Genomic DNA, 26,116 nt, shown 5'->3' on the forward strand with positions numbered 1-26,116 from the left:
CTGGGAGCTGGGGGTTGAATGTGGGGGGTGGGGGTGCTCTGGTCCAGGTGGGGAGCCCTGGGAAGCAGCAGGTTGGGGGAGCAAGCCTGGTGGGGGGCCTGGGGCTCCTGCACAACAGAGACAGGGGCTGGGGGGCTGCTGGCTGTGCAGGCCTGGGCGGGAGAGGTGGGGGAACTGAGGGCGGGGAGCAGCTGGCATCACCTGGGAGAAGTGAATCCTGAGCGGCCCCCAGGACAGAGGTTTCTCCAAGCCGGCAGGCAGGGGAGGGGGGGAGAGCATGGTGGGCGCCTGGTCAGCGGGGCAGCCCTGCAGGGCCCGAGCACCAGCTAGAGCCCGAGCCCGGCCTGGGGCTGCTGTCTGGAGAGGCAGGCGGGTCAGACCCTCCCTCCAGCCTGAGGTGGAGCAGCTGGGGAGGCGGGAGGGAGGAGGCGGGGAGTGAGGGAGGGCCGGGCCTCTGTCCATGGCATTAGTGCTGGTTGGAGGGACGAGGGGGGTGCGAGCCAGCCAGGCCGCCGGCCGTTCCCACAGCAGCGAGCAGAGCGGGCTGCCATGGCGCTGGCCCGGCCTGGGACCCGGAGCCCCAGGACCCCAGCCCCTGTCCTGCTGCTGCTGCTGCTGCTCCTCCTCGGGGCCCTCCTGGCTGGTGAGTTGGGGCTCAGGTCTTGGTGGGGGCCGGGGAGGGTCTGCCCCCCAAGGGGCTGGGGGGGGTCTGTCCATGTGGGTGCCAGGCTGGACAGTGGGGTGCACTGCTTTGGGCCACTGTGACTCTGTGTGGCTCCGAGGAGGTGAGCGTGCTCTGGGACTGGGGGGCTGTGGTGTGTTGAGGGGCTTGGCGGGTGGCGGGGCCCAGGGTGGGTGTGATTGGGGGAGCTGATCTGGGTGAGGGCCCAGTGTGTATCTTGGGAAATGCTGTGTGTCCTGCTGCTCTGTCTCCTGGTGGGGGCAGTCCCAGTGTGAGCGGCTGAGTTTGGGGAGCCGCAGGTGGCACGTGCCCTCCTCAGTCTGTTCTGAGCGCGGGCTGTGGGGCAGGTGGCGGGCGTGTGAGAGCTGTGGGCCGAGTGAGCTGTGAGCTGCGTCTGGGTGTCTGGGCGTTGTGTTCCAGCGCAGGTCGTGGGGCACAGGCTGCCCCGGGGGCCGGACTGGGACTGTGCTGCCCACATGAGGCTGTGGGGGCTGCAGACCCCACGCAGTGGAGGGGAGAAGGGGAAGGAGACCGGGGAGCTGGGCATCTGCCTGCACCCCCCATTTGTGTGGCAGCCCTGCCTGCTCTGGGGGAGGGATGCTAGGGATGTTCTGGGTCCTGGGGTGGCTGGGGATTTGGGAACACTTGTGTCCCTGCTGCCCCCCCCCCCCGCCCCAGCATTCCCAGATCAAGCAGAAAGGGCTCCCTGACGCCGGATCCCCGTTTGTCCACCAAGTGGTTTTTGCTTTTGTCCAAGTGGATTCAAACAACCCAGGGGAGCCTGGAATTCCTGCTGGGGTCTTCAGGACGCCTGGGTCTCGGTCACTATAGCCACGGGGCCAGGCCTGGGAAGGCCCCTGTCCCCACCCCCACTGGCTGAGGAGGGAGCCAAGGAGGGCCTGGGCTCCCCTGTGGCTGGGGGTCCCCCACCTCAGAGCTCTGCAGACTGCAGGGTGTGGGGGTCACGCCTTTCCAGGTCCCTACCTGGGCTTTCCTGGGGCGCTCACAAAGCTCTCATTTCCTGTTCCGCTCATTGAGGGAGGATGAGGACCCCATTTTCTAGTGAAGGAAGCCACGGCTCAGGGAGGGATGGGGACTTGTGGGCTGGCCTGCCCCAGGCGACTGGGGCTCCAGAGAGGAGCTGCGGCTGCTCTCTGCTGTCTGCACACGAAGGGTGTGACCTGCTGGTCTGTGGATCCGGTGTCCAGCCCCTGCCCGGCACTGCACACACCTGCGCACACACCCACACACCGCACCCCGTGTGGCCTGCACAGGGGCGCGCACCACCACTTGTAGATCCACCATCACGTGCATGTATACACGCACATCTACGTACGCACGCCAATGTGTGCATGTTGACATGCGCTTTCACACTCAATATACACTCACTCGAACCTTGAGGCACAGTGGGACGACACGGGCCGATGCTGCAAAGGGAGGGTACACCAATCTATACGTACCCATGCGGCCCTGCCGGGGTTCCCGGGGGCAGCTTCCCACCTGCAGTTCCTGTGCAGGAAGCCCTAGTCCTGGGGATCCCCGGCAGTGAGACAGGGGTACCGTAGGCACGACCATTTCTGGATGCCAGGCCCCAAGGCCTGCCTGCCAGGAGGGGAGGGGCCGGGGACTGTGTCACTTGAGAACCAATTTCCATCTCAGAGCGGGTGGGGGTTCCTGGGGTTCCTGGAGGCCCTGGGCCCCTGGCTCGGCTGCCCACCCCTGCCAGGCCCAGAGCTGGGCCCCTCTATCCTGGGCCCAATTTGCCACAAAGGCCAGCTGGTTGCCATGGAGAGCACCAAGCATCTTGGAGTACAATGGGGCACGTTGGGCTCATATCCACCCCCCTTCTCCCCCGAACACCCAGGGAGCCCAGCAGACAAAGGGGCAGTGAGTCCAGTCCCCAGGTCTGCCCCTCCTCCAGCCAGAAAGGGGGAGGGGGCCTACGGGACAGAGGCAGGGATCGAGGGGAAGCCACACACATTTGCCCCAATTTCAGGATCTTGGGGATAGTGGTGTTGGCCTCGAGTAAAGATTTTTGCTGAGGAATGAATAAGGGCAGTCTACGCGGTGGGCTCTGATATCCCCAGTTTCGAGAGGAGGCCACGAGGCCCAGGGAGGGTCAGCAACTCGCCCAGAGTCGCAGACCAGTGTGCGGCAGGGCTGGGGTTCAGCCCACATAAAGTCTTGTCTCTTCTCTGGGCCTCTGCAAAATGGGCACAGGCCGGCTCCATGCGAGGGCTGGTGTAAGGATTCCACGACACAACGCGGAGGTCTCCGGCTTAGGCCTTGGCAGGCAACCCCCAGTGTCAAATGGGATTTTAGAGGGAAGCCCATCGACGGTTAACAGTAAAATAGTTCAAAGTGGTCTGTTCAGGTGGCAGGTCCGGACCCCACCTGCTCTGTCTGCCCCTCACTGGTCACTCCAGGCCGCTGTGCTCCGAGGCCACAGCCTGGAAACGTGCCAGGCACAGGGTAGGCGCTCAATCCACGACAGCTATTGTTGCAATTACTGTTATCAAAATCATGCCTTTTAACCTAGGGGTAAACAGTTTTGGAAAAAATATTCGCCCTTTCCTGGTGACTCTGAGTCAGTGTTTGTAGACCTCTATTGTGGTGTGTTCTGGTAGGGTGTTACTCAGCCCTACCCCTTGGGGCCCAGTGATATTAGATGGACAGTTTTGCACCCGATGCTAGAAGCTCCTATACCATATGAGATCTCAGGTCACTTCTTAGAAATATTCTCTCTCTTGCCTTGTCAAGACAGGAAGCTTCCCCAATTTCACCCTCCATAAAACACTTCTCTCAGTTATAACTAGACCTGTTATAAGTGCACGTAAAGCAGGAGTTACTAAGCACTGAGTGAGTCCTGGAGCACAGCGGGATAGCTAACGGCTGGGTTCTGGATAGGCAGGGAGGATTGCCTGCTCTACCCAGGCTGATGCTGGAACCTCTACTTTTGTGTAAACCTTCTTGGAGCCTGGGTGAGGCAGCTGGAATGTACTAAAATGACAATGCCTGGGTGGCAGTTTAGAGTTTACAAAGCGGAAATTTCACATGCATTGGGAGATACGAACTGCTCAGAAATCAGGAGACACTCTGATTCTTAGTTTCAACCTTGGCAAGCATATCAACATCTTTGAATTAAAAAAACAAATTTTCTTAACAGCACACTCACTTCTTCTAGCCTGAATCAAATACAACAATGTAACAACAGATGCGCGGCCCTGAGCACATAGTACACACTCATTAAACGGCGGCGGTCCTCCTGCCCTCCCCACCGCGGGGCGGCAGGTTGAAGGGGTGGGGCGGATGTCTGTTAATCCCTCCCCTGCCAGGTCAGCCCAGGCAGTCTGAGAGGTCAGGAGGGATTTGTAAAGATAAGCACAGGCCCCTCGTTGCCCTGGCAACAGGCTCCGCCCTCCAGCCTGGCCAGGGACAGCCCGTCCTCCTCGCCCCACTGCCTTCCACCACCCCCTCTTGCCTCTCCCCCTCCGCCCTGGGCTAGCCGGCCTCCTGGGCGAACTCCTGGAAGACAGGCAACCCGAGGTCGGCGGTTCCCACACCTCAACGTGCAAAGGAATCCCCAGCGAGGGGCTGCAATGCAGACTTCCAGGCCCAGTGCTTTTCCATTCTAGGTCTGGAGCAGGCCCAGGCATTGGTGTTCTTAACATGGGCCTAGTGATTCTGGAAATGCTGGCGTGGGGGCTCTGGAGCTGGAGCACTGGGTTCAGATTGCAGCCCCTCGTGGGCCATGGGACTGTGAGGCTGCTCCAGCTCTGAGCCTCACTTCCCTCCGCTTCAAAGAGGGAGTCATAGTGCCATCCAGCTCATGAGGAAAATACCAGGAGTAGCTGAGATTACACAAGAAACACGGTTGTCTCACACAGGCAGGCCCCTGGCGCTACTGCATGTCTCCTGGGACGGGCAGCTCCCTCCTTCCCTGCCTGGCTCTGACTGAAGAAACTACCTCCTCCTGCCAGGCTGGACTCTGTCATTTAGGTCATTTAGAGTCACAGCCCATCTGCTGTTCCCACAGCCCTGGGAGGACCCCCAAGGTGGGCAGACTGTGATGCAGTGTCTCCCCAACAAAGCTCCAGACTGGATGGGGGGCCCTTCTGCCACCCAGCTGAGGGGCCTGTTGGCACGGGACCCAGCAGCCAGGGCCCTTCCCGATGGGGGCTGTGCCTGCTGACCTCGGGCATGCGTGGGGTGCACTGCCTCTCACCGAGGGCCCACCTGGCTGCACAAGCACCCCTTTGGTGGCCCTCACGGTGCCCCCACGAGGTGGGCACTGTTTGTACCCCAGATACAACCTAGGTCTGCCTGATGCCCCAAACCTGTGCCTTCTCCTGAGGGAGCTCTAGGGGGCAGCCAGGCCAGAGGACAGCCTGCCTGGTGGAATGCGGATGACGCCGGAGAGGCTGCCAGTCTTATCTGGGGGTCCTCACCAGTGGGGGAGGGGAGGGTGCAGGGTCTGGGGCCTGGTTAGTGTCTGGATGACAACCTGGGCTGGGGAGGGCGCCCCTGAGAGCTCCAGGTGCGAGGGTGGGGGAGGGGGAGGGGCATGTGCCTCCTCCTGCCAGGTTATTTACTGAGTCCTGCAGTACTTGCCTGTGTGCCCGAGGCTTTGAACCCTCCAGCATTTCACATCCCAGTAGGAAGAATGACTTGCCCAGGGTCTCAGAGCTAACAATTTTCTGACCTATAAATAGAATCTGAACTCAGGGCTGTTTTGCATCAAAGCCGAGTTCTTGTCTGGGCATTCTGGTGACAAGGTTCTCAGGAAGGGAGGAGGGAAGGATGGGGAGGCAGGCTGTCTGGGCTGGGCTTCCAAACCCCTCGGTCACCCTCTAATGGTAGGGGGGGGGGAGACTGGGAGTGGCAGCAGCAATGCAGCAGCGGGAGGCAGGGTTGGGTGAGCAGGTCTCAATACCTGCTCCGTACCATGTGGCCTCGGTGGGGCCAGCCGCTCAGGCAGTGGCTAATGGGGGATGAAATGAGGGTCAGGGACCCTCTGGACGTTCCCAGGCCCGAAGCGGGGGAGGAGGAGAGGGGTGGGAAGGAGAGGGGCTGAGCACAGGGCCTGGCCTTTGAAGTCGGCAGTCTGTCCTGGCAGGGCTGAGGTCTGAGGTCGGGCCTATCTCCAGTTTCACGCAGGGATGGAGTTACCAGACCCCCAGCAGGAGGAGTGGGGGCAGTGGGCCGCCCCCTCCCCTCCTGCAGGCTGACCCCCTCACGCTCCCAGGCCTCCTGCAAGGCATGAGGCCTGCAGAAGGGGAGACCCAGAGGAGACCCCTCCCCAGGTGGGCCTGAACCACCCCAGACAGACCTTGAAGCCACATACCCCTGGTCCTATTTCTGTGCTGTGTAGACATCCCTAAAACTGGTCCCAGTTTCAAGTGTCGGTGTGTGCAGCTTGTTGGGACCTGGCTTGTAGACCCCTGGCCCTCTGTCCGTCCTCCTGAGCATGAACAGACTTGTGTTGCTTCCAGGGCCTGAGCTTGGGCCTGAGGGTGGGGAGTGTCCTGGTACCCCCTGCCCACCATGCCCAGCTGGTTTCCTCTTTCTGCAGGGACGGTGCCTTCAGAGCCCCTGAGTCCCTGTGCCTCAGACCCGTGTGCTCCAGGGACCCAGTGCCAGGCTACAGACAGCGGCGGCTACACCTGTGGGCCCACGGAGTCCCGGGGCTGTGACAGCCAGCCATGCCACCACGGCGCTCTGTGTGTGCCCCTGGGTCCAGATCCCAGCGACTTCCGCTGCTACTGCGTGCCCGGTTTCCAGGGCCCACACTGCGAGCTGGACATCGATGAGTGTGCATCCCGGCCCTGCCACCGTGGGGCCACCTGCCGCAACCTGGCCGATCGCTATGAGTGCCACTGCCCCCTCGGCTATGCAGGTAATGGCCCGCGCCGCCCCAGGAGGAGGTCTGTAATGTCAACCCCATTAGCAGCTCCGAGTACACATGTTGGATTCGGCTTTGACTTTAGTGTAGAAACGCCCCCAGGCATCCCGGCAGCTCTGGGGTGTACACACTCTTAGTCTTACCGCAGGACTGACGCTTCCTGGGCTCACCTGGCAGTTCTGGACGAGAGTGCGCATGTGCGGGCGCAGGCGCGGTGCCTACTCCACGTTATTTCAGCCCCGTCTACAGAGCTGTTTGGCTCTGGGGGTGGCGACTCCCCTCAGGCAACTCTGGCAGTGCAGACATGCCTGGTATGGCTTTAATGAGGTACCCAGACAGTCTTTCTAGCACTTACTCGCTCCAGACCTGTGTCAAGCTGTCAGGTAGACACTGTCTGGCTCACCCGACGGTTCTGGAGTATGAACACCCTTGGTGTGGTTTGGGATGAAATGTGGACCCCTCTCCCCTCTGGGTGTCCCCCAGATTTCTAGCATAGAGACACTCGTGGTCTTGTTCCAGTTGGAATACAGATGTTCCCCCAGGGGCCCCGGCTGTCTGCGGAATAACCTACACAGCGCGCAGCAGCGGCCAGCGCTGAGCACGCGTTAGTTCCCTGGCCCGGCAGTCTGGCCTGTCCCGGCCCGTCCGCAGGAGCACCCTGGAGCTATTTCCTCCTGAAGTCGGGAAGGAGGGTGCAGCTCGGGTCAGGTCTGGAGTCTGCAGTGTAGACACTCTGGGGGTGTAGACACTACTTCAATCCTGAATTCAGACAACTCCACTCTGAGCAAGGGGTAGAGTCTGGGGGGCTGTTCTGGGGGGCGTATAGTGAAAAGAATGAATGTGGGTTTTGGAAATGGGTTCCTTGCACCTTTCTCCCCGTCTCAGTGTCTGGGTGTGTTAGTTGTGTGGTGTGAGTGTGGGCCGTTTGTGTGTCTGCCAGCATCTGCAGGGGGTCTCGCTCCATGAATGCGTGTGAGAAGCGTGCGCGTGTGCGAGCCGTAGGTGTGTGTGCACTGGATGTGTGGTGCCCACACTCCGGGTAAGTCTTTCTCGGTGAGCCGGGGATGTGAGTGGGGGCAGTGTCTGCTGTGACTCACTTCTCTCCTCCTCCTTCCATTCCGAGCGAGCCGGGTGGGGGAGGCTGGGATTCCTGCAGCCTGGGCCTGGCTCCCCCTGGTACAAAGGGCCCGAGTGGGGCCGGGGTGGGAGGAGGGAGGGGCCGTGTTTTGTGCTCACTGTGCCGGGAAGGGGAGGATTCCAGCTGGAGTCAGCTGGTCCCTGCCCCCCAGGACCAAACTCACCGAGGGGCAGGGGCAGGGCCCACTGGAGTCGCCAGCGACCTGTGAGCTCCAGGATGATCTTGGGCAGTGCATCTCCACACTCTGAGACTATCTCCCTTCATCTCCACCTCCAGCCTGCGAGGTCCACTCAACCATCTTGGTTTGCCCAGGACTGTGAGGGTTTCCCAGACTTGGGACAGCTCAGTTTTCAAACCAAGGCAGTGCAGGAAACCAGGAGAGGCTGGTTCCCTGCTCTATCATTTCCCGCTGGCGGTTTTTGCAGCACTCTTCCCCGAGGGCCTTCTAAAATATAAGTAGGACCACAACATCACTCACCTGCTTGAAGCTTGCGGGATGAGCCCAGAGTCTGGTTCCTGGGTCCCAGGGCCCTGCCCCCGGCTTGCTCCTGAGCCTCCAGAAAGCTCCTTGGAGGGCACCATGGCCCCGCCCCAGGCAGGACGTGACCACCGCTATGGCAATGTCTCTTTGAAATGCAATTGGCGCCATGGTCCCCTATCCAAGTCCTTCAAAAGCCTCTTCTTCCAAGAGGCCTTCCCTGACCAGTCCAGGGCCCAGCTCTTGCCGCCCTAGGACCCAGTTCTTCCCCTTGTTGAGTTAGCAGTATAAACACTAGTCTTCATTTCTGCAATTACTGACCGAATCCCCGGCCCTGGCCTGGACTGCTGTGAACTGCGCGAGGGCCGGGATGTCTGTCCGGTTTCTGCCCACCTGCCGCTGTGGCGCACGAAACGCCTGCTCTGAACGAATGCACAGCGAGCCTCTCTTTAGAGCCTCCCCTTTCGCTCCCTCCAAGTCTGGAGCCTTTGGGGTCGGCCTCACTCGGCCTCCCCGCCCTCCTCTGGTGTCCATCTCGCGGCCTCTGTGTCCCCGGCCCTGTGCAGGCGTGACCTGCGAGGCCGAGGTGGACGAGTGCGCGTCGGCGCCCTGCCTGCACGGGGGCTCGTGCCTGGACGGCGTGGGCTCCTACCGCTGCGTGTGCGCGCCGGGCTACGGGGGCGCCCGCTGCCAGCTGGACCTCGACGAGTGCCAGAGCCAGCCCTGCGCGCACGGGGGCGCGTGCCACGACCTGGTCAACGGGTGAGCGAGCGGCCGGGCGTGGGGTGCCCGAGGCGGGGCCGGGATGCCGAGCGGGAGGGCGCTGGGCTGGGGGCGGGCGCGCGCTCAGCCCTGGACGCGCCCCCGCCCCAGGTTCCGGTGCGACTGCGCGGACACGGGCTACGAGGGCGCGCGCTGCGAGCAGGAAGTGCTGGAGTGCGCGTCGGAACCCTGCGCGCACAACGCGTCCTGCCTCGAGGGCCTCGGGAGCTTCCGCTGCCTCTGCTGGCCAGGTGCGTGCGTGCGCGTGCGCGGCCCGGGCGGCGGGGCAGGTGTGCACGCCCGCGCGTCCTCGGAGCGGCGTCTGTGTGTGTCTCGGCAACCTCAGCCTCAGTTTCCTGGTCTGCAAAATCGGGCCTATAATAGCACCTGCTCCTAGGGTGCTGTGAGGAGAGCGAAGGTGCAATGCTCGGGAGCACTTGGCACAGGGCCTGTCACCTGCCCAGGGCCCAGTAAAGCCAGTAACAATAGTAATGTGCTGCTGCCACCCAAGGCTGCACGGTCATTCCTAACCCCCAATGAGTCCCTTCTTCACTGTTGGTGACTATATTCTGAGCTGTCGCTGTTGTCTGGCCCTGGACTGGCTTGGTGACAGTATAAGAGTGCTGCCTGGCGACCCCACGTGACCTAATGCGCGCGTGTGTGCGCCCCCAGGCTACAGCGGCGAGCTGTGCGAGGTGGACGAGGACGAGTGTGCAGCGGGCCCCTGCCAGCACGGGGGCCGGTGCCTGCAGCGCTCCGACCCAGCCCTCTACGGGGGCGTCCGGGCCGCCTTCCCCGGCGCCTTCAGCTTCCGCCACGCCGCGGGCTTCCTGTGCCACTGCCCTCCCGGCTTTGAGGGTGAGCCTCCTGCTGGGGAAGTGGTCACCAGTGTCCAGGTGCACAGGGAGGGACCCCGGGCAGCCTCAAGGACTGGCCCTGCTGCACATCTTGTGCCGCCCTGCCTGAGTCAATGCCTCTCTCTGGGCCTCAGTCTCCCTAGCTGTAAAACGGACCCCTCCAGCTCTGGTCTGGCTCTGAGAGTGCAGGTGGAGCCACAGCTGGGCCTCTTGCAGGGGACGACTGCAGCGTGGACGTTGATGAGTGTGCCTCACAGCCATGCCTCAACGGAGGCCGCTGCCAGGACCTGCCCAACGGCTTCCAGTGTCATTGCCAGGATGGCTACGCAGGTGGCTGGGGTCGGGCGGGCACTGGGACAGGGCAAAAGAGGATGGGTATTGGGCCTGGGTGAGAAGTTTCCTTCTGTCTGATGTGTGGATTGGTGGGGACAAGGAGATCAGGGAGGAGGTGGGTGTGGTGGCCCAGGTGACAGCTGAGGGTGATTGAGCTGGGACTTGCTTTGGAGAGGAGGGGACTGATTGGTTTGAGAAATATTTAGGAGGGACACTGTGTGAGTGGAGGTGTAGGGAGGACAGAGGACAGAGGCAGCTCAGCCAGGACAGAGGAGGAAAAGGGGCCAAGTGTAGAAGGGTGAGCTTGACATTTGGGGGGCTGGGGCTTGTTGGGCAGGAGTTGGGGTGCAGAACGTCTCTCCCTGCCTTGGGGACTGGGGATGCACAGACACAGGAGACTGGTGAACAGAGGAACTACACACACCTCACCGAGTGTCCCTGCCTCCTCTGGAATGCCTGTGACGCCTCCCTCATGCCGCCTGCATTCCTGCTCGGGCACCCCCCTCCCTGGCAGGTTCCTGGGCACAGGCTCCTCCACCCGGGGAAGGAGGTCGTGATCCTCACCATCCCCCCCACCCTCACTCACCTAAAGGTGCTTGGGCTCAGCATCCTCCATCCTGGTTGGCCAACCGCCCTGGGGGTCCTGCAAGCCTGTTCCCTGCCCCCATGGGCCGAGGTTCCCTGGGTCCTGCCCCAGGAGTAGTGGCCTCGTGGGTGCCTGGCACACAGGGGGCCCACATGGCAAGCCTGGCCTCTGGAAAGCATCTGCTGTGTGTTTTTTCTTGCCTGCCCCAGCCCCATGAAGCAGGGGTTTAAAATCCCCATCTTACAGGTGAGGAATGGAGGCTTCGAGAGGGGGTGTCATGCCCCAGGTTCACCATGTCAGCAAGAACCTGGCTCCTCTCCCGGTGGAGCTCAGCTGGGGGGTGACAGGGAGGGCAGATCTCTGAGGTCAGGGCCAGGGAGGGGGACCCTGGCTGCAGGGCTGGGCTCCCTGCCCATCCTCCCTTTGGGCAGCCCCTGGCGAGGGGAGGCAGTGCCTGGCATTCCTGAGCCAGCTGCGAAGGCGGCAGTCGGGGCAGGCGGGGAGCTCTGCTCCCCAGCCTCAGCGCCCACCCACCGCTCTCAGCCCATTTGTGGGGGATGCGATGGGGGTGCAGGCTCTGTGCGCCTTCCTGGAGGGGCTGTGGCTCCTGGCAGGTACGCAGGACTGGGGCCTCGGCAGGGGAGGCTGGGGTTGGTGGCTGGCTGTTCCCAGGGGGCTGCAGTGTTTGTGGGCGGACTGAGGCCAGGCTTCAAATCCTGGTGGCTTCTCTGGGCCTGGGTTCCTCCTCCTGGGATGTGGGGGCAGGGCTGGCCTTGGTTTGTTTTGTGGAGACCCTGGCCGAGCTGGAGTTGGGCTGTGGCCGCATGACCCAAGTGGGGGCCAGAGCTCCTGGAAGGGAGATGAGGAGGCCCCTTCATGCCACCATGGGACCCTAGGGCAGAGGGCCTGAGGGGTGAGAGCCTGGGGGCTACTCAGAGTGTCACAGATCCATACACCCACCCCCACTCACTCCATTTCATCACTCTGTTCACAAAAGCCATGCTAGGCCCTTTGCAGGCCCCTGAAGGAGATCCCAGCTGAGTAAACAGATACTTTCAATGTGAGGTTGAGGGGAGCTGTGCCTGGGAGTGGATAGTGACAGTAATTTGGAGGTGGGAGTCAGGGAAAGCCTCTGGGCTTTTTAGTTTGGGCTTTGCAGGATGAGTAGGAGTTTGAAAGGCAAGGTAAGGGAGAATGAGGCATTCCAAGCAGAAGGAACACTATGAGCAGAGCCCTGGAGGCAGGACTTTCCAGGAAATGCTTCAGGGAATGGGCCGTTGAAGGTTTGTAGGAAGCAGGGTTGAGGCTTCAGAGCCTGGTAGGGTCCAGCCCATGAGGGGGTCTTGAATGCCAGGGTGAGTGATTGGACCTTCAGCAGCAGAGGAATGTGGCCAGGTGATGTTTTGGGGCCCTGCTAACTGGTGGCGATGGGTGGGAGGGGGCTTCTGAAGGTAGGTGAACTGGAGGATGCTGGGCCCTGGTCCAGAGAGCCGGCAAGGCAGGTGTGGGGTGGGAGAAAACGGGGACTAGAGAGTTTAGGAGATCAAATCCACAGGGCTGGATTCTGGCCTGGGTGCTGCAGGGGACCCTGAGAAATCCCTTGGGAACGGATTTGGTTGATAGGTACTGAGGTCCCCATCACAGGAGGCATGTAAGTTCTGGGTCAAGACTTTGCCGGTTCTGTCCCTGGGTGCTACTGAGTCTTGGCCTGGTCTCTCCTAAAGGCCTGGTGTGTCAGGAAGATGTGGACGAATGCCTCTTGGATCCCTGCCTCCACGGTGGAACCTGCGAGGACACCATGGCCGGCTACAGCTGCCGGTGCCCAGAGGCTTGGGGCGGGCTCGACTGTTCTGTGCAGCTCACTGGCTGCCAGGGCCACACCTGTCCGCCGGCTGCCACCTGCATCCCTGTCTTCGAGTCTGGGGTCCACAGCTATGTCTGCCTCTGCCCACCTGGCACGCACGGACCTTTGTGTGGCCAGGATACTACCTTCTCCCTGGTGGCAGGGAGCCCTGTGCAGGCATCGGTGCCCACTGGCGGCCCCCTGGGTCTGGCACTGAGGTTTCGCACTACGCTGCCCACTGGGGCCTTGGCCACTCGCGCTGGCACCCAGGACAGCTTGGAGCTGGCCCTGGTGGGGGCTGCACTTCAGGCCACACTCTGGAGCCACGGCACCACTGCACTCGTCCTGAGACTGCCGGACCTGGCCCTGAACGATGGCCACTGGCACCGGGTGGAGGTGGCGCTCCGCCCAGGGACCCTGGAGCTGCGGCTGTGGCATGAGGGCTGCCCTGCCCAGCTCTGTGTGGCCTCTGGTCCTGTGGCCCTGGCTCCCACGGCTTCGGCGGCCCCGCTGCCCGCAGGGCTGTCCTCTGCCCAGCTGGGCGGCGCGGCCTTCGCCGGCTGCCTCCAGGACGTGCGAGTGGATGGGCACCTCCTGCTGCCTGAGCACCTCGGCGGGAACGTCCTCGCGGGCTGCGAGCGCCGCGAGCAGTGCCGGCCTCTGCCTTGCGCCCACGGAGGGGCCTGCGTGGACCTGTGGACTCATTTCCGTTGCGACTGCCCCAGGCCTCACAGCGGCCCCACGTGCGCCGACGGTGAGGGCCGAGCGAGGCGGGAAGGCAGCACCTGAAGTCGGCGCCCCCAGCCGGCAGGCCTCACAGCCGCACCCTCTCTCCCTGCAGAGATCCCCGCCGCCACCTTTGGCTTGGGGGGCGCCCTGAGCTTTGCCTCCTTTCTGCTCCAAGAGCCGCCAGGCCCCAACCTCACCGTGTCCTTCTTCTTTCGCACTCGGAAGCCCGCCGGCCTGCTGCTCCAGTTCGCCAACGACTCGGCAGCCGGCCTGACCGTGTTCCTGAGCGAGGGTCAGATCCGGGTGGAGGCGCCGGGCAGTCCTGTTGTGGAGCTCCCCGGGCGCTTGGATGATGGCTTCCGCCACCTGGTGACGCTCAGCTTTGGGCCCGACCAGCTGCAGGACCTGGGGCAGCAGGTGCACGTGGGTGGGAGGCCTCTCCCTGCTGACAGCCAGCCCTGGGGCGGGCCCTTCCAAGGCTGCCTCCAGGACCTGCGACTCAATGGCCACCACCTCCTCTTCTTTCCTCTGAGGCCACTGGAGAACTCAAGCCAGCCAGCCGGCGAGCTTGGTGGCAGGCAGCTCCAGAACCTCACCATGGGCTGCGTCTCTGAGGACACGTGCAGTGTAAGTCGCCCAGATCTATTTGCCCTGTGTCACGGGGGGTTAGCATGTCCTTTTGCTGATGAGGAAACCGAGGCTAAGGTGAAGTGACCTGCCATGGTCCCACTGCTGCAGAGTGGCATAGCAGGATTTGCATTTACCTCCTGTCCGCCCAGCTGCTCTTACCCTGTGGTGGTCCCTGTGCCTCCCTCACCCAGTCCTGGCCTGAGATGGACACCCTGACCAGACAGAGGGCTGCCTGAGCCTTTCCGTAGGAGCTCCTTGGGAGACAGGGACACCCATGTAATCATGATCAAAGTTCCACCAGCCCTGCAATAGGAAGAGCCTGGGCATGAACTCAGGTTTCTCTCTTTGCTGGCTGGGTGATTCAGGCAAGTGTTTTCACCTCTCCGAGCCTCGGTTTCCTCATCTGTAAAATGGGGATGACAGTGGCTTCCTCTCCACTTGTCTGTGAGGAGATAATGTGCCTGTAGCAGATGCTCAGTGAAGAGCCACTGCGCTGATGGTGGCGGTGGGCCGATGCTGACTGCAGGCCTGAGCCAACCCTGCCCTGACTCTCCCAAAGCCTGACCCCTGTTTCAACGGCGGGACTTGCCTTGTTACCTGGAATGACTTCCACTGCACCTGCCCTGCCAACTTCACAGGGCCCACGTGTGCCCAGCAGCTGTGGTGCCCCGGCCAGCCCTGTCTCCCACCGGCCACCTGCGAGGAGGTCCCTGATGGCTTTGTCTGTGAGTGTGTGTCCCGGGCAGCCCACGTGCTGGGTGCTGAACCCCCAAGCTGGTTGGGTCCCATCCTCACTCTCGGGTCTCACGGGATGTTGGCCGGTGGACCAGGAAGGCCGACAGCCCAGCCCAATGCGGTGGAGCCGGCGCACCCAGAGGGAGAGAGTTCCCGGAGGAGGCGAGCACGTGCTGGGTCTTCAAGGGCAAACTCTGGGGGGCCACAGGGAAGGGCATTTCAGGGAGCGGGAACAGCATGTGCAAAGCTCCTGAGGCCTGTAACAGCTGAAAGCCAAGTTTGAGAAGGGTTGCGGCAGGAAATGGGGAGAAGTTGGCAGGGGCTTCGAATGCCCGGCTGGGCAGCTTGGACTTCATCCCAAGGGCAGTGGGAGCCACAGGAGGGGTTTAAGCAGCAGAGGACATGATCAGATCTGCATCTTAAAAAGACGACTGGCTGCAGTGATGAGGTGGGGCAGTGTCGTGGAGGGAAGGGGCAGAGTTTTGAGGGGTAAATATTGCCTGGCCTGGCACCTGGAGGGTAGTGAGGCCATGGTGGTCCCTCCAGCACTGGCCCAGAACGGTTCTGCAGAGGTAGGGACGCAGGAGGGGGTGGGAGTGAGGGCGGTGGCTGCAGCTGCAGTTTCCGAGATTAGGTGGCGGGCGGGTGCGTGTGCTCCCTCCATGGGCCCGGGGAGTGGGCGGCAGATGGCACCAGCCGCTTGCTGGAGAAGGCTCCAGGAGGCCGTTCCCTGACGCGCTCTCTCCCCGCAGGTGTGGCCGAGGCCACGTTCCACGAGGGCCCCCCTGCCGCGTTCAGCGGGCACAACGTGTCGTCGGGGCGCTGGCTCAGCGGCGTCTCGCTGGCGTTCCGCACGCGCGACCGCGAGGCCTGGCTGCTGCGCGCCGCGGCGGGCGCCCAGGCCGGCGTGTGGCTGGCGGTGCGCAACGGCTCGCTGGCGGCCGGCGTGCGGGGCCGCGGCCTGCCCGGCGCGCTGCTGCCTGCGCCCGGGCCGCGCGTGGCCGACGGCGCCTGGCACCGCGTGCGCCTGGCCATGCAACGCCCCGCAGCTGCCGCCTCGCCCTGGCTGCTGTGGCTGGACGGCGCGGCGACGCCGGTGGCGCTGCGCGGCCTGGCCGGCGACCTGGGCTTCCTGTACGGGCCTGGCGCCGCGCGCGTCCTGCTGGCCGAGAACTTCACCGGCTGCCTGGGCCGCGTGGCGCTCGGCGGCCTCCCGCTGCCCCTGGCGCCGCCACGGCCCGGCGCGACCCCCGGCCCCGGAGAGCACTTCGCCGCCTGGCCTGGGACGCCGGCCCCGCGCCTCGGCTGCCGCAGCGCGCCCGTGTGTGCGCCCTCGCCCTGCCTGCACGGCGGCGCCTGCCGCGACCTCTTCGACGCCTTCGCCTGCTCCTGCGGCCCGGGCTGGGAGGGCCCGCGCTGCGAGGCCCGCGCCGACCCGTGTCGCTCCGCGCCCTGCGCCCGCGGCCGCTGTCACGCGCGCCCCGACGGCCGCTTCGAGTGCCGCTGCCTGCCCGGCTTCACCGGCCCGCGCTGCAGGTGCGCCGGCGCGGGGGTGGCCGAGAGCGGCCTGTGCCAGGCCCTGGGGTTCAGGATTAAGGGGTGCGTGGGCCGACAGGGGGCCTGGAGGGAGGACCCGGGGCGGTGGGTGGGGCAGAGAGGTCCGTGGAGCCGGCCTGCGGATTGGCTGCCTCTGTGGGCGAGTGGCTTCCATGCCTGTGTCTGAGAAATGGGGACGACAGTTCAATTTGATAAATTTAGGGGTAAAACAGATCAAAATATGCCCAGTTTGGCCAGGCCCAGTGGCTCATGCCTGTAACCCTAGCACTCTGGGAGGCCAGAAGCGCGAGGATCGTTTGAGCTCAGGAGTTCGAGACCAGCCTGAGGGAGCGAGACCCATCTCTACTAAAAATAGAAAAAATTAGCCGGGCATGGTGGTACATGCCTGTTGTCCCAGCTCATCGGGAGGCTGAGGCAGGAGGATCGCTTGAGCCCGGGAATTTGAGGTTGCTGTGAGCTAGGCTGATGCCACAGCACTCTAGCCAAGCTGACAGAGCAAGACTCTGTCTCAAAAAAAAAAAAAAAAAAACGCCCAGTTAGATTTGAGTTTTAGATAAACTACCCAGAGCTAGTGGTCTGGGAGTGGGGGTGGGGGACCCAGAGCTAGTGACCTGGAGGCTTCCCAGCGGTGCTGCCTCCATTCATGTTCATCTCCATTAGTCCTGCAGGTCGGGGCAGGTGAGGGGTCAGTCTTCTTCCCTCCTTCAGTGTTGTGTTCCGCTCCCCACTCCCTCTGGAATTTGTCCTGCCGTAGCCTGGTGCTCCTCTCATGGAGTGTCAGGCCCTAGCCTTGTGTTCAGGAGCATGCCTTTGTTCCAGGAGGGTCTTCACATTTTGTCGGCTTCTCAAAGGCCACTGAGGCTCAGGAAAGCTTGTGCCTGTGGTGGGTGGAGGAGCTGGTGACAACCTGTGTCCCTTCCTGCCCCCCAGACACGGCTTCCATGACTGATCTGGAGTCTCGGGAGGTGGGCCCTGAGTCCCACAGATGAGAACACAGGCACTGGTGGCCTGCGGTCACGGGGTGGGGGCGGACAGGTCCCAGGCATCCTGCCCGCTGCAGCCTTTTCTCTCCCCCAGGGTGCCCGTGCTGCCCGAGGACTGCAGCCTGAACCTCACCTGCCTCCACGGCGGCCCGTGTGAGGGTGGGCCCCCGGGCACCAACTGCAGCTGCCAGGAGGGCTCTGCTGGCCAGAGGTGGGTCTGGGGCCAGGGGAACTGCCAGGTGGCCTGGTGAGTGTGGAGAGCTGCCCCTGCAGCCAGTGCATGGGCAGGGGGCTCCTGGCTCACTTCCCCACTGGTGTCTCGGTGCTGTGCGGTCCACATTGTCACTTGCGGCCTTTCCTCCTGGGGCTTCCAAGACCACCCGTGTTAGGCGGACCCCCGCTGTGTGCAGTGGTTGCCGGGGGTTGCTTCTTAGAGCTGGGTCCTCAGCCCACGTGTGTCAGGACCCCCTGGGGAGACTGTAAAAGGGCAGATTCTGGGCCTTGGTGTGGTGGAGTTGGCCCCCCTGAGAGTCATTCTTGGTCATGAACGCTGGGGAAGGGGGTGGCAGGTGTGTAGTTCACATCCAGCTTCAGTGGCCAGGCAGGGGCAGTGTGTGGGGACAGCAGTCAGATAAGCTCTGATGCTGGCGGGCTTGACGGGGGGAGCGCCAGGGCAGCAGGGGGAGTCAGAGGCGGCCACAAGGGAGCAGCTTTCTCAGACCCCTCCCTCCCCAGGTGTCGGATCCCCATCCTCCCCTGTGAAGCCAATCCCTGCTTGAATGGGGGCACCTGCCGGGCAGCTGCCGGGGTGTCTGAGTGTCTCTGCAGCGCCAGGTTCTCCGGCCAGTTCTGCGAAGTGGCGGTGAGCAATGCCAGAGGGGGCGGGGCCTGTTGGGGACTTTGGCAGGATGACGTCGGGGGTGGGGAGGGTGTATGGCACCCGTGGAACTGTTCCTGGACCAGCTCTGTCGTGGGCGGGAGTGGCTGGGACAGGAGACTCAGGTCCCTTCCTCACTCCCCACAGGGGGTATTTTCACTGCAGGGAGAGCTTTGGGGCCCCGCCATCTATCAGCAACAGGCCGGGGCTTCCCCACAGTGCCTAGGGGAGAGGCAGTGGGGACAGGTGGGCTCTGCCAAGTCCCATCTGGGACCACAATTCAGGGCCCACAGGAACTTGGAGCTCAAGGGTTTAGGTTGGTGAATCCAAGAGCCCGCAGGTTTCTGAGCAGCATCCTGGGGTCGGGAGGCCCAGGCAGCCCCTGACCCCAGGGAGGGCCCTGGACAGAGGGGCACAGACACTGAAGCTGTGGCCCTCCGTCTCACACCCCCATCAAGAGGTGGAGCAGGCCTTGCTGCCAGGAGGGGCGCTGAGCCTGGGGGGCGCTGGTGGGAGGGGGCTCAGGAAGCGAAGTCTGGAGAGCAGCCTTGATCTCCACAGGCCCTGGCAGTGCGGGTCATAAACCGCAAATCCCTTCTGCTCCTGGGGAATGTTTCCTTTCAAGCTGAACTTTTACAGCCTCTGCCCCTCCCCCACCCCATCCTCCTCCCAGGGCAGGGGGAGGAAATGGCTTTACAGCTCCCCCAGAAGTGCCCAGGGGTGGAGGCTGGCAAGGGCCCACTCGGGGCTGGGACGAACTCTCTATTGCTTTGGGACCCCTTCTCCAGGGCTGGGGACCCAGGTCATAGCACACTGAGAAGCCTCAAGGTGCAGAGGGAGGGCTGGTGAGTCTGAGACTCTGGCTCTGGAATCCTGTGATTCTGGGACTTCAGAATTCCAGGTGTGAAGACTCCTTGATGGGGTATCCTGGGAGTCTGCAGCTGGAGATGAGGAAGTTTGCTGGTCCCCCGAGGCCTGGTCTGAGCTCCCCGCAGGAAGGCAGGCCCTGGTGGGCCACCGTCAGCTGGGCTCAGCCGCCCTGCTCCTGCTGAGCCTCATCAGGCGTTGTAGGGCTCTGCGAAGTCCCACACACGGTGCTTAGCCCGCACTGGGTGTCCCGTAAATGTCTGTCTTCTGTCTAGCCAGAACCCTTTGTTGTACAGGACTCCCCGTGCAGTGGCTGTGACAGGTGGGTTCCTGTCACCTGCCTGCACACCCCTGGGGTTAGGTCTCACTACCTCCCTGGGAAGCCGGCTCCCGCTCTGGTTTTCTCTGAGCAGGTCCTTGTGCCCCACTTTCTCCTCTCCGAGGGGCTCGCCTTCTCTGCGGCTCAGGCCTCGTTGTGTGTCTCTTGCAGAAGGGCCTGCCCCTGCCGCCGCCGTTCCCGCTGCTGGAGGTGGCAGTGCCCGCAGCCTGTGCCTGCCTCCTCCTCCTCCTCCTGGGCCTCCTCTCAGGGATCCTGGCAGCCAGAAAGCGCCGTCAGTCCGAGGGCACCTACAGCCCGAGCCAGCAGGAGGTGGCCGGGGCCCGGCTAGAGATGGACAGTGTCCTCAAGGTGCCGCCTGAGGAGAGACTCATCTAGGCCAGCCTGGCTGCCAGTGCCAGCACCCTGGAGGTCCTGAGCGATTTCTACCTGGAGACCCAAGGAGGCTGCTTTAGGGCCTGGGACACTGCTGGGGAGGTGTCCCCTTGGCTGGCTGCCCCTGCCGCTACCCCATCGTGGACTGAGGAAAAGGGGAGCAACTCAGGGAAATAGGGGCCTGGCGAGGGTGTGGACATCTCCATCTGACCCAGCAGGTTTTGCCTCAGCAGGTGTACGACTGTGTGTGTGTGTACATGTGGGTGCACACGGTGTGTTCCGGAGCGTGTGTGAGCGTGTGCCTGTGAGTGTGAGTCTGCAGATCCCGTGTGAGTGTTCTGATGGGGCTCACGGGCGTGGCCGCTGCTTTTGCTCTGTGTGTACGTGACTGTGTAGTGGGCGCATGTGGTCCCATGGAGCAGGTGGCTGCACCGTGGAAACCACTTTTACACCCTGGGGCAGGGGCAGCCCGGGCTGCATGTTCTGCAGGCGGCCAGGCCTTGCCCAAGCACCAAGGCTGTGGCTCCTGCGGCTCCTCCCTCCCCCAGGGGCTGCCCCTGCCCTGGAGGCAGCTGGGAAGTCAAGGGATGCCATTAGTGGAGGCCCTGGGGCTCCCGGCTCCCAAAACAAATGCTCCTTCAGGCAGATGTCTCTGCCCAGAGCTGGTCATACAAGGGAACCACAGACCAACCCACCCCGTGCCTGCCCAGGGCTGGCCAGCAGGAGCAGATGGGCAATGGGCTGCCCCGAGCTTCCCACGTGCTGTGGTCGCTTGTCGTGGTCACTTGTCGAATGGGGAAGGCACCCCCTGCCTACCTCACAGGGCTGTTGTGAGGATCAGAGAGGATGACAACGGGAAAGAGCTCTGGAAGTCGTAAACTGCTGCCTGATGTGAAGGACTGTCTGGTGTCCTTTCAGGTGTCTGGAAGTGTCATCTCCCCTGGCCAGAGTTGGGGGGGAGAGGGGGAGGGGCCTACCTGGGGTTTGGCAAGGCCAGAGCAGAGGGGGCTAAGGATGAAGGAGCAGCCCTGCCCCCTCCCAAGTCCCCAACTCACCCCAACACCTGGTTCTCCAGCTCTGACCCTGGCGAGGTCACGCCTTCACCTGCAGCCAGGCTGCCTCTGTAGGTGGCCGTGGGCGGGATTCAGCGTTGCCGAGGACGAGCGCTCGGCAGACACTGGCGCTGCTGTGTGGGACTGGTCCGGCTGGGGCAGACTCGGGGAATTGCTGCTTGCAGTCCCTTCCCTGGTGATGCCCGTCACAGTGACCTCTGGGCACACAGGGGCACTTGCCTGAGGGCCAGGCCTCCTGCCAGCATCACGGAGTCCCTGTCTTCCTTCCGTTTCCTGGGCCAGCACTTCCTGTGACCGAGGGCTCCAGGTGCCAAGCAAGGCCAGGAGATCTTTTGCACTTGTAAGTTGGCAGTAGGATTGACCTTGTAGACTCCGTCTGCTGCCAGGAGGTGCAGGAGTCCAGTGCGATGTGACAACTGGGGACTTGGGTGGGGGAGGGGATCGGGATTTGGCAGAGGCTGGGCTAGAGGGCCCTGAACGCTGGCTGAGGGGCTGGCTCGGGCCTTATCCTTGGGAGGTGGGACCACCTTTGCCACAACTTTCTCCACATCCCCTAGGAAAGAGGGGAGGAAGCGTCTGGTTCCCTCAACGTAGCCACAGCTGGTTCCTACTTTAGTTTGTTGAAGTCAGGAATTTTCGAAACCCATGTTAGTTGCAGACTCCTGAGACAGTTTATGTGGACACCCAACATGTAGATAAAGCTGGCTGCCTTTTTTTTTTTTTTTGAGACAGTCTTGCTCTGTCGATCTTGGTAGAGTGTAGTGACATCATCATAGCTCCCTGCAACCTCCAACTCCTGGGCTCCAGCCATCCTCCTCCCTCAGCCTCCCTGTAGCTGGGACTACAGGTAGATGCCATGAGGCCCAGCTAATTTTTCTATTTTTTTTCAGTAGAGAGGTGGTCTCACTCTTGCTAACGTTGGTCTTGAACTCCTAAGCTCAAGCAATCCTCTGGCTTTTGCCTCCCAGAATGCTAGGATTGTAGGCGTGGCTATTCTTTTTGGGGGAGCCCCTTGTCCTCCTCTCCCTTGCTCCTGTGGGTTCTGGGTGCTTGTCATTTTCAGGGTCAGCCCTGGGAGGGGGAACATGGCCAGGTCACGGGCAGACTGGGGTGTGTGTTTAACGCCCACTGGGTGATCAATTGGTCCAGATCTCCCCTCAAACACAAGTATCCAACAGAAGGGCAGATTCCAGGATCTGTTCTTGCTAACAAGAGATCTGTGGGGGCGACTTGCTAGGTACCCCTTTGAACTTGTTCTTTCCTGGAGCCTGGGCGCCCCCAACACCACTGGGGACCTGCAGCCTGCTCTATGTTCCTGGCAGGGCTGTGCAGGCCTGTCACCAGCTCACCCTGGGCCCTGCTTGTGAGGGGAAGGGGTGAGCTGGATTGGAGTCCTGAGTGGGCACAGGCTTGGGGGGGCACTGAATGCTTCCCTAAGCGCTCCACACCTGGCCTCCACCGCCGAGAGCCCACATGGAGGCTCCTGTCCCCACAGAGCTTCTGCAAGGACACAGATGGCAGCCTTTTGCCTAAGAAGATTTTATTGAATGCACACACAAAGTTCCTCCTTGGGTCTGCAAGTTCAATCCGGCGAGTGAAGAGACAGCAGTGCTCACGGCAACACGGGGCCCCTGCCACCAGCCCGAGCACAGCTGGGGAGACTGTGGGGCCTCCCGCCCTGGGGCTGCCCAGCACCTCTTTTCTCATCCTCTGACCTGTCCCAGAAGGGCCTGCGGCTCTGCCAGGATCAGGGGTAGAACTGGAATCTGTGCTGAAACACCAAGTGCCTGGGAGACGCCCACTGGCCCAGGTGTGACACAGCCCCCCCAGCAGCCAGAGAACACTCACCGGACAGTAAGAGAAGACCTGCCCAGACGGGCCACAGCGGACCCAGGAAGGGCTGTGTACTGGGCTGGCCACCAGGCCTCGGCACGCACAGCAGCCTCTCAGACACAAAGGGGCCTCCCTGGGGTGACAGGGACCTCCAGGGACCCCCTTGGCTCCATCAGACACCCTGTGTAGACTGTGTGTCTGACCATTCACAAATAGGAAATGAGAAATCAGGTCAAAATGCTCACAATTTCCTGCATGTCTCAGATGGTTGTTTTCTTAAATGGTTGGGCCATACTTTAACTTGCTTTATGGAAATGAATCAATTTCAAGATTCATCAAATCAATAAGGTAAAAAGGAAAAGAAAGATAAAAGAAACAATAACAAGACATTTCAATCTAACTTTGGTGACGTTGGCCTCAGGAATTGCTCTGCTGGCCAGAAGCTCGGGACAGGTGGGGAGGGACAGGCTTCTGGGGCTGCTCCTGCCTCCAGGCTGAAAGGAGCCTCCAGACCACTGGGACGGGACCCTGGAGAAGGGGCCCAGGGCCACCGCCCTGTCCCAGCCCAGGGAGCCAGGACTCCCATGTCAATCTGCAACGTTAAGCTTGGTCTTCAAATTGAAATCTGGGTCATTGCTTCTCAGCTTTGCCCACGAAGCCCCAAGTGACAATAGGCTGAGCCCAGCATTGACGGTGACAGGAGAGACAAGGAGAACTGGAAGTATCAGAATGACAGAGGGCTAGATGAGGGCTGAGGATTCCTCCTAACTCACTGAGATTTGTGGGTTTCTATTTTTCTTCCACAAATCAGAGTTGCTGGTGCCCGGCCCCCAGTGCAGGGTGGCTGGGGCTGGGTTTGGCTATCAAAGGGAGCCCGAGATCCTTCGGGCCCCAGATCCTACCAGGCCAGAAATAACTGAAGTTTGGGGTTGGGGTGAAGACGCAGGAAAGAACACATGTGCATATTGCTAGAGAGGGTTTGGAAATGCCCCACCAGGTAGATCCTCCACCCGGGAGCAGTCCTGACTTCAGCCCCCCAAATCACCTGTGTCTCGTGCAGACGAGCCCTCGCTTGGGGGTAACACTGACGCCCTCGCCCACCCAGGTGGGGTGTGCAGGGCTGGGCTGCGGTAGGGACAGGAGAGCTGGGCTCAGGAGGAGAGGCTTTGAGGAGCCTTCTGGATGTTTCCAGAGGGACGGAGGGTAGGACGTGGTCTGGGCAATCACTGGCCCAGCTGACTGACCTCTTTAGTGCAAAACCCAGTTGGGGTGCTGAGGGGCCGTGGCCGGGTGGGACGGGTGCCTAGGGGCTGGGTTGATTCCTAGGCCAGAACTGGCACCATTCCCTCAGAGATGGGCAGTAGGTGTGGAGACCAGGGCGTCAGGGGATGGCAGAGAGGGGTCCCATCCCTACCCACCAGCAGAACCTGGACAGAACCAGCGGCAGGGGAGCCTGGGAGCCACAGCAGTGGCGACGCACACTCAGGCTTGGCTCGCCCACCCTCAGGGCCGGCTCACTCGAAGGTCTCCCACTGCTTCCTGAGCTGCTCCACGGAGCCTGGCGCCGGGGCCGGGCTCACGTCCTGCTTGGTTTTCTGTAACAAATCCTCAAAGGGGTCTCTGGCCTGTTGAGGAGCAGAGGGCCGCAGTGCTGGCTCCAGGCCCTGGGGGGGTCTGGGAGGCAGGAGCGGGGCGTCTCCCGGCCGCAGGGCCAGCGCCTGCTTGGCCTCAGCAGCCCTGGCGCTGGAGCGGGCCAGGGGCAACGTTCGGATCCTCGAGGGCACGACTGCTGGGGGCCCCAGCGGCTGCAGGGGGCTGGTGTGGACGCCCATGGGCATCTGGCCGAAGAGGTTGGGCATGGAAAGGGCGGACAGGTTGGGCTGAGACCTGTGAGGGGTGCAGAAGCCAGCACCGGACAGCAGGAGGCCGGGCGCAAAAGCCGGCCCCAGGGAGGCCGGAGCGGCCCCGAAAGGCCCAGCCGGTGTGGAGACCAGGGGCAGGGCAGGTGGGGCCGCTGGCATGGATGGGACAAAGGGGTTGAGTGGTGGCTGTGGGAAGGGGGCGGTGGTCCCTGCAGGGGGAAAGCTGTACTGGGGGGTGAATGGGGTGGCTACATTTGGGGCGACAGGGCATGGTGGAAGGGTGCTGCTGGGCCAGGCTGTGCTAAGTGGGTCCAGGAGAGCGAGCAGGGCGTCGCTGTCGGCGCCCGCAGCCCCCGGGGCTGGGCTGAGCGGCTGGAGCAGTTCAGTGGGGCCTTGGTGAGCACCACTGGGCAGGGGCCCTGGGAACAGGGCTGGGCTCAGGGCGGCTCGCCTCTCCCGATCCGCCTGCAGCCGCTCTGAGAAGTCACCGAGTGGGGTGCTGGCAGCCTGGAGCTTGGCCGGGCGGGCAGTGGGTGGTGGAGGCACGATGCCCAGCTCCGGGGTCTTCCTGCCCTGGGGCCGGGGAATGGTGATGCTGCCCAGAGTGGGGGTGGGCGCCTCCTCCTTGTCACTGGGGTTCAGGATGCTGTCCCGGTTCTGGGGCCTTCGGGGCAGGGCTGGGGAGTTCCCGAGCAGGACGGAGGGCTTCTCAGGGGAGGCAGCTGGGGGCTTGCTGGGGATGGCCATGTCGTCCTGGCCCAGGCTCCACAGCTTGTTGTAAGGGTGGGCAAGCTTCAAGGCCACCATCATCCCATGGCTCCTCTCGCTCCTGCCCAGGTCCAGTCTCTGTTGGGAGGGAACAAGGGAAACAGTGACCATAGGGGACAGACGGGAAGGAAGGCACGCCCGTTGCCATGCCCCTCCTGTGTGCAGGGTGTGTGCTCCCAGGCATGTGGCCATTTAACTCCTGGGTCTTGGAGCAGTTGGGGGCTCCCCAGGGCACCAGCAGAGAGCCCAGGTCTGTCTGGACTCCAAGCCCAGGCTTTTCTGTGTGGCACAAAGGGATTCGAGACAAAGCTCTTGTCCTGTTACCCCAGGGGTTGCCAAGTAGTTTTAGGAAGGCGACTGTATACCCGGCAAGGGTGGGCCCTTTTTACTTTCCAGGGCCAGCAAGCAGGACTGGTGGAAGGCAGGCTGGCTAGGGAGGGAGTAGAGGACTGGATTTGGAAGTGCTGGCTCTGCTATTTACACGCTACACACAGGGCAAGTCATTCCCTTTCTCTTGGCCTGAGCTTCCCCACTCCCAGTAGGGGGCACTTGTCAACTGCTAGAATCGTGGGAGCTTTGTGAATCCTGCCATGGGACGCCCCGACTGCAAAGTCAGCAACTTCTACTTGCAAGTGAGGAAACTGAGGCCCAGAGAGGGGATGTGATGGATTGGAAGTCACAAGGGAAATCAGTAGTCACACAGGAATAATCCAGAATGTGGACTTTTGATCCAGAAGCTGTTGTCAGGAGCCTCAGTGAGGATGGGGAAGATCGCAGTTCTAGCAGTGGCGAAAGCCCTGCCCGGAGGCCTGGGGGACAGCGGCCTGGGGGACCAGCCCACCTCTGTCTGAGGCAGGCACGGAAGTGGGGGCAGCTTTCCACCAGGCTCCAGCATCTGATATAGTCATC

General features: G+C 62.4%; 2 protein-coding genes across 5 annotated transcripts in view; one reads left to right on the forward strand and one right to left on the reverse strand.

Moving 5' to 3' along the window:
- Positions 1-517: 517 nt before the first annotated feature.
- Positions 518-22,824, forward strand: CRB2 (crumbs cell polarity complex component 2). The gene is made up of 13 exons (XM_076009027.1): positions 518-614; positions 6,235-6,578; positions 8,767-8,962; positions 9,074-9,213; positions 9,635-9,820; positions 10,036-10,149; positions 12,463-13,335; positions 13,423-13,937; positions 14,500-14,665; positions 15,428-16,211; positions 17,310-17,426; positions 17,951-18,077; positions 19,450-22,824. The coding sequence occupies exons 1-13, from the start codon at positions 550-552 to the stop codon at positions 19,672-19,674; spliced, it is 3,852 nt and encodes a 1,283-aa protein (XP_075865142.1). The 5' UTR covers positions 518-549; the 3' UTR covers positions 19,675-22,824.
- DENND1A (DENN domain containing 1A) overlaps positions 22,268-26,116 on the reverse strand; it is a 493,327-nt gene continuing 489,478 nt past the window's right edge. For all 4 annotated transcript variants that reach the window (XM_012771853.2, XM_012771851.2, XM_012771850.3 and 1 more), the window contains one exon: positions 22,268-25,285. In XM_012771853.2, the coding sequence (XP_012627307.2) occupies positions 24,092-25,285 (1,194 nt within the window). In that variant the 3' untranslated portion in view covers positions 22,268-24,091. The remainder of the gene's footprint in view (positions 25,286-26,116) is intronic.

Source organism: Microcebus murinus, chromosome 12 (assembly GCF_040939455.1).
Source record: "Microcebus murinus isolate Inina chromosome 12, M.murinus_Inina_mat1.0, whole genome shotgun sequence".
NCBI classification, from domain to species: Eukaryota; Metazoa; Chordata; class Mammalia; order Primates; family Cheirogaleidae; genus Microcebus; species Microcebus murinus.

What these genes read in the sequence shown, in the direction of transcription:
- CRB2 (XM_076009027.1), top strand. Translation starts at nt 550, where the DNA reads ATGGCGCTGGCCCGGCCTGGGACCCGGAGCCCCAGGACCCCAGCCCCT. An exon ending in CTGCCCCCTCGGCTATGCAG is followed by an intron (nt 6,579 to 8,766) that starts GTAATGGCCCGC and finishes GGCCCTGTGCAG; the next exon opens with GCGTGACCTGCGAGGCCGAG. An exon ending in GAGGGCTCTGCTGGCCAGAG is followed by an intron (nt 17,427 to 17,950) that starts GTGGGTCTGGGG and finishes CTCCCTCCCCAG; the next exon opens with GTGTCGGATCCCCATCCTCC.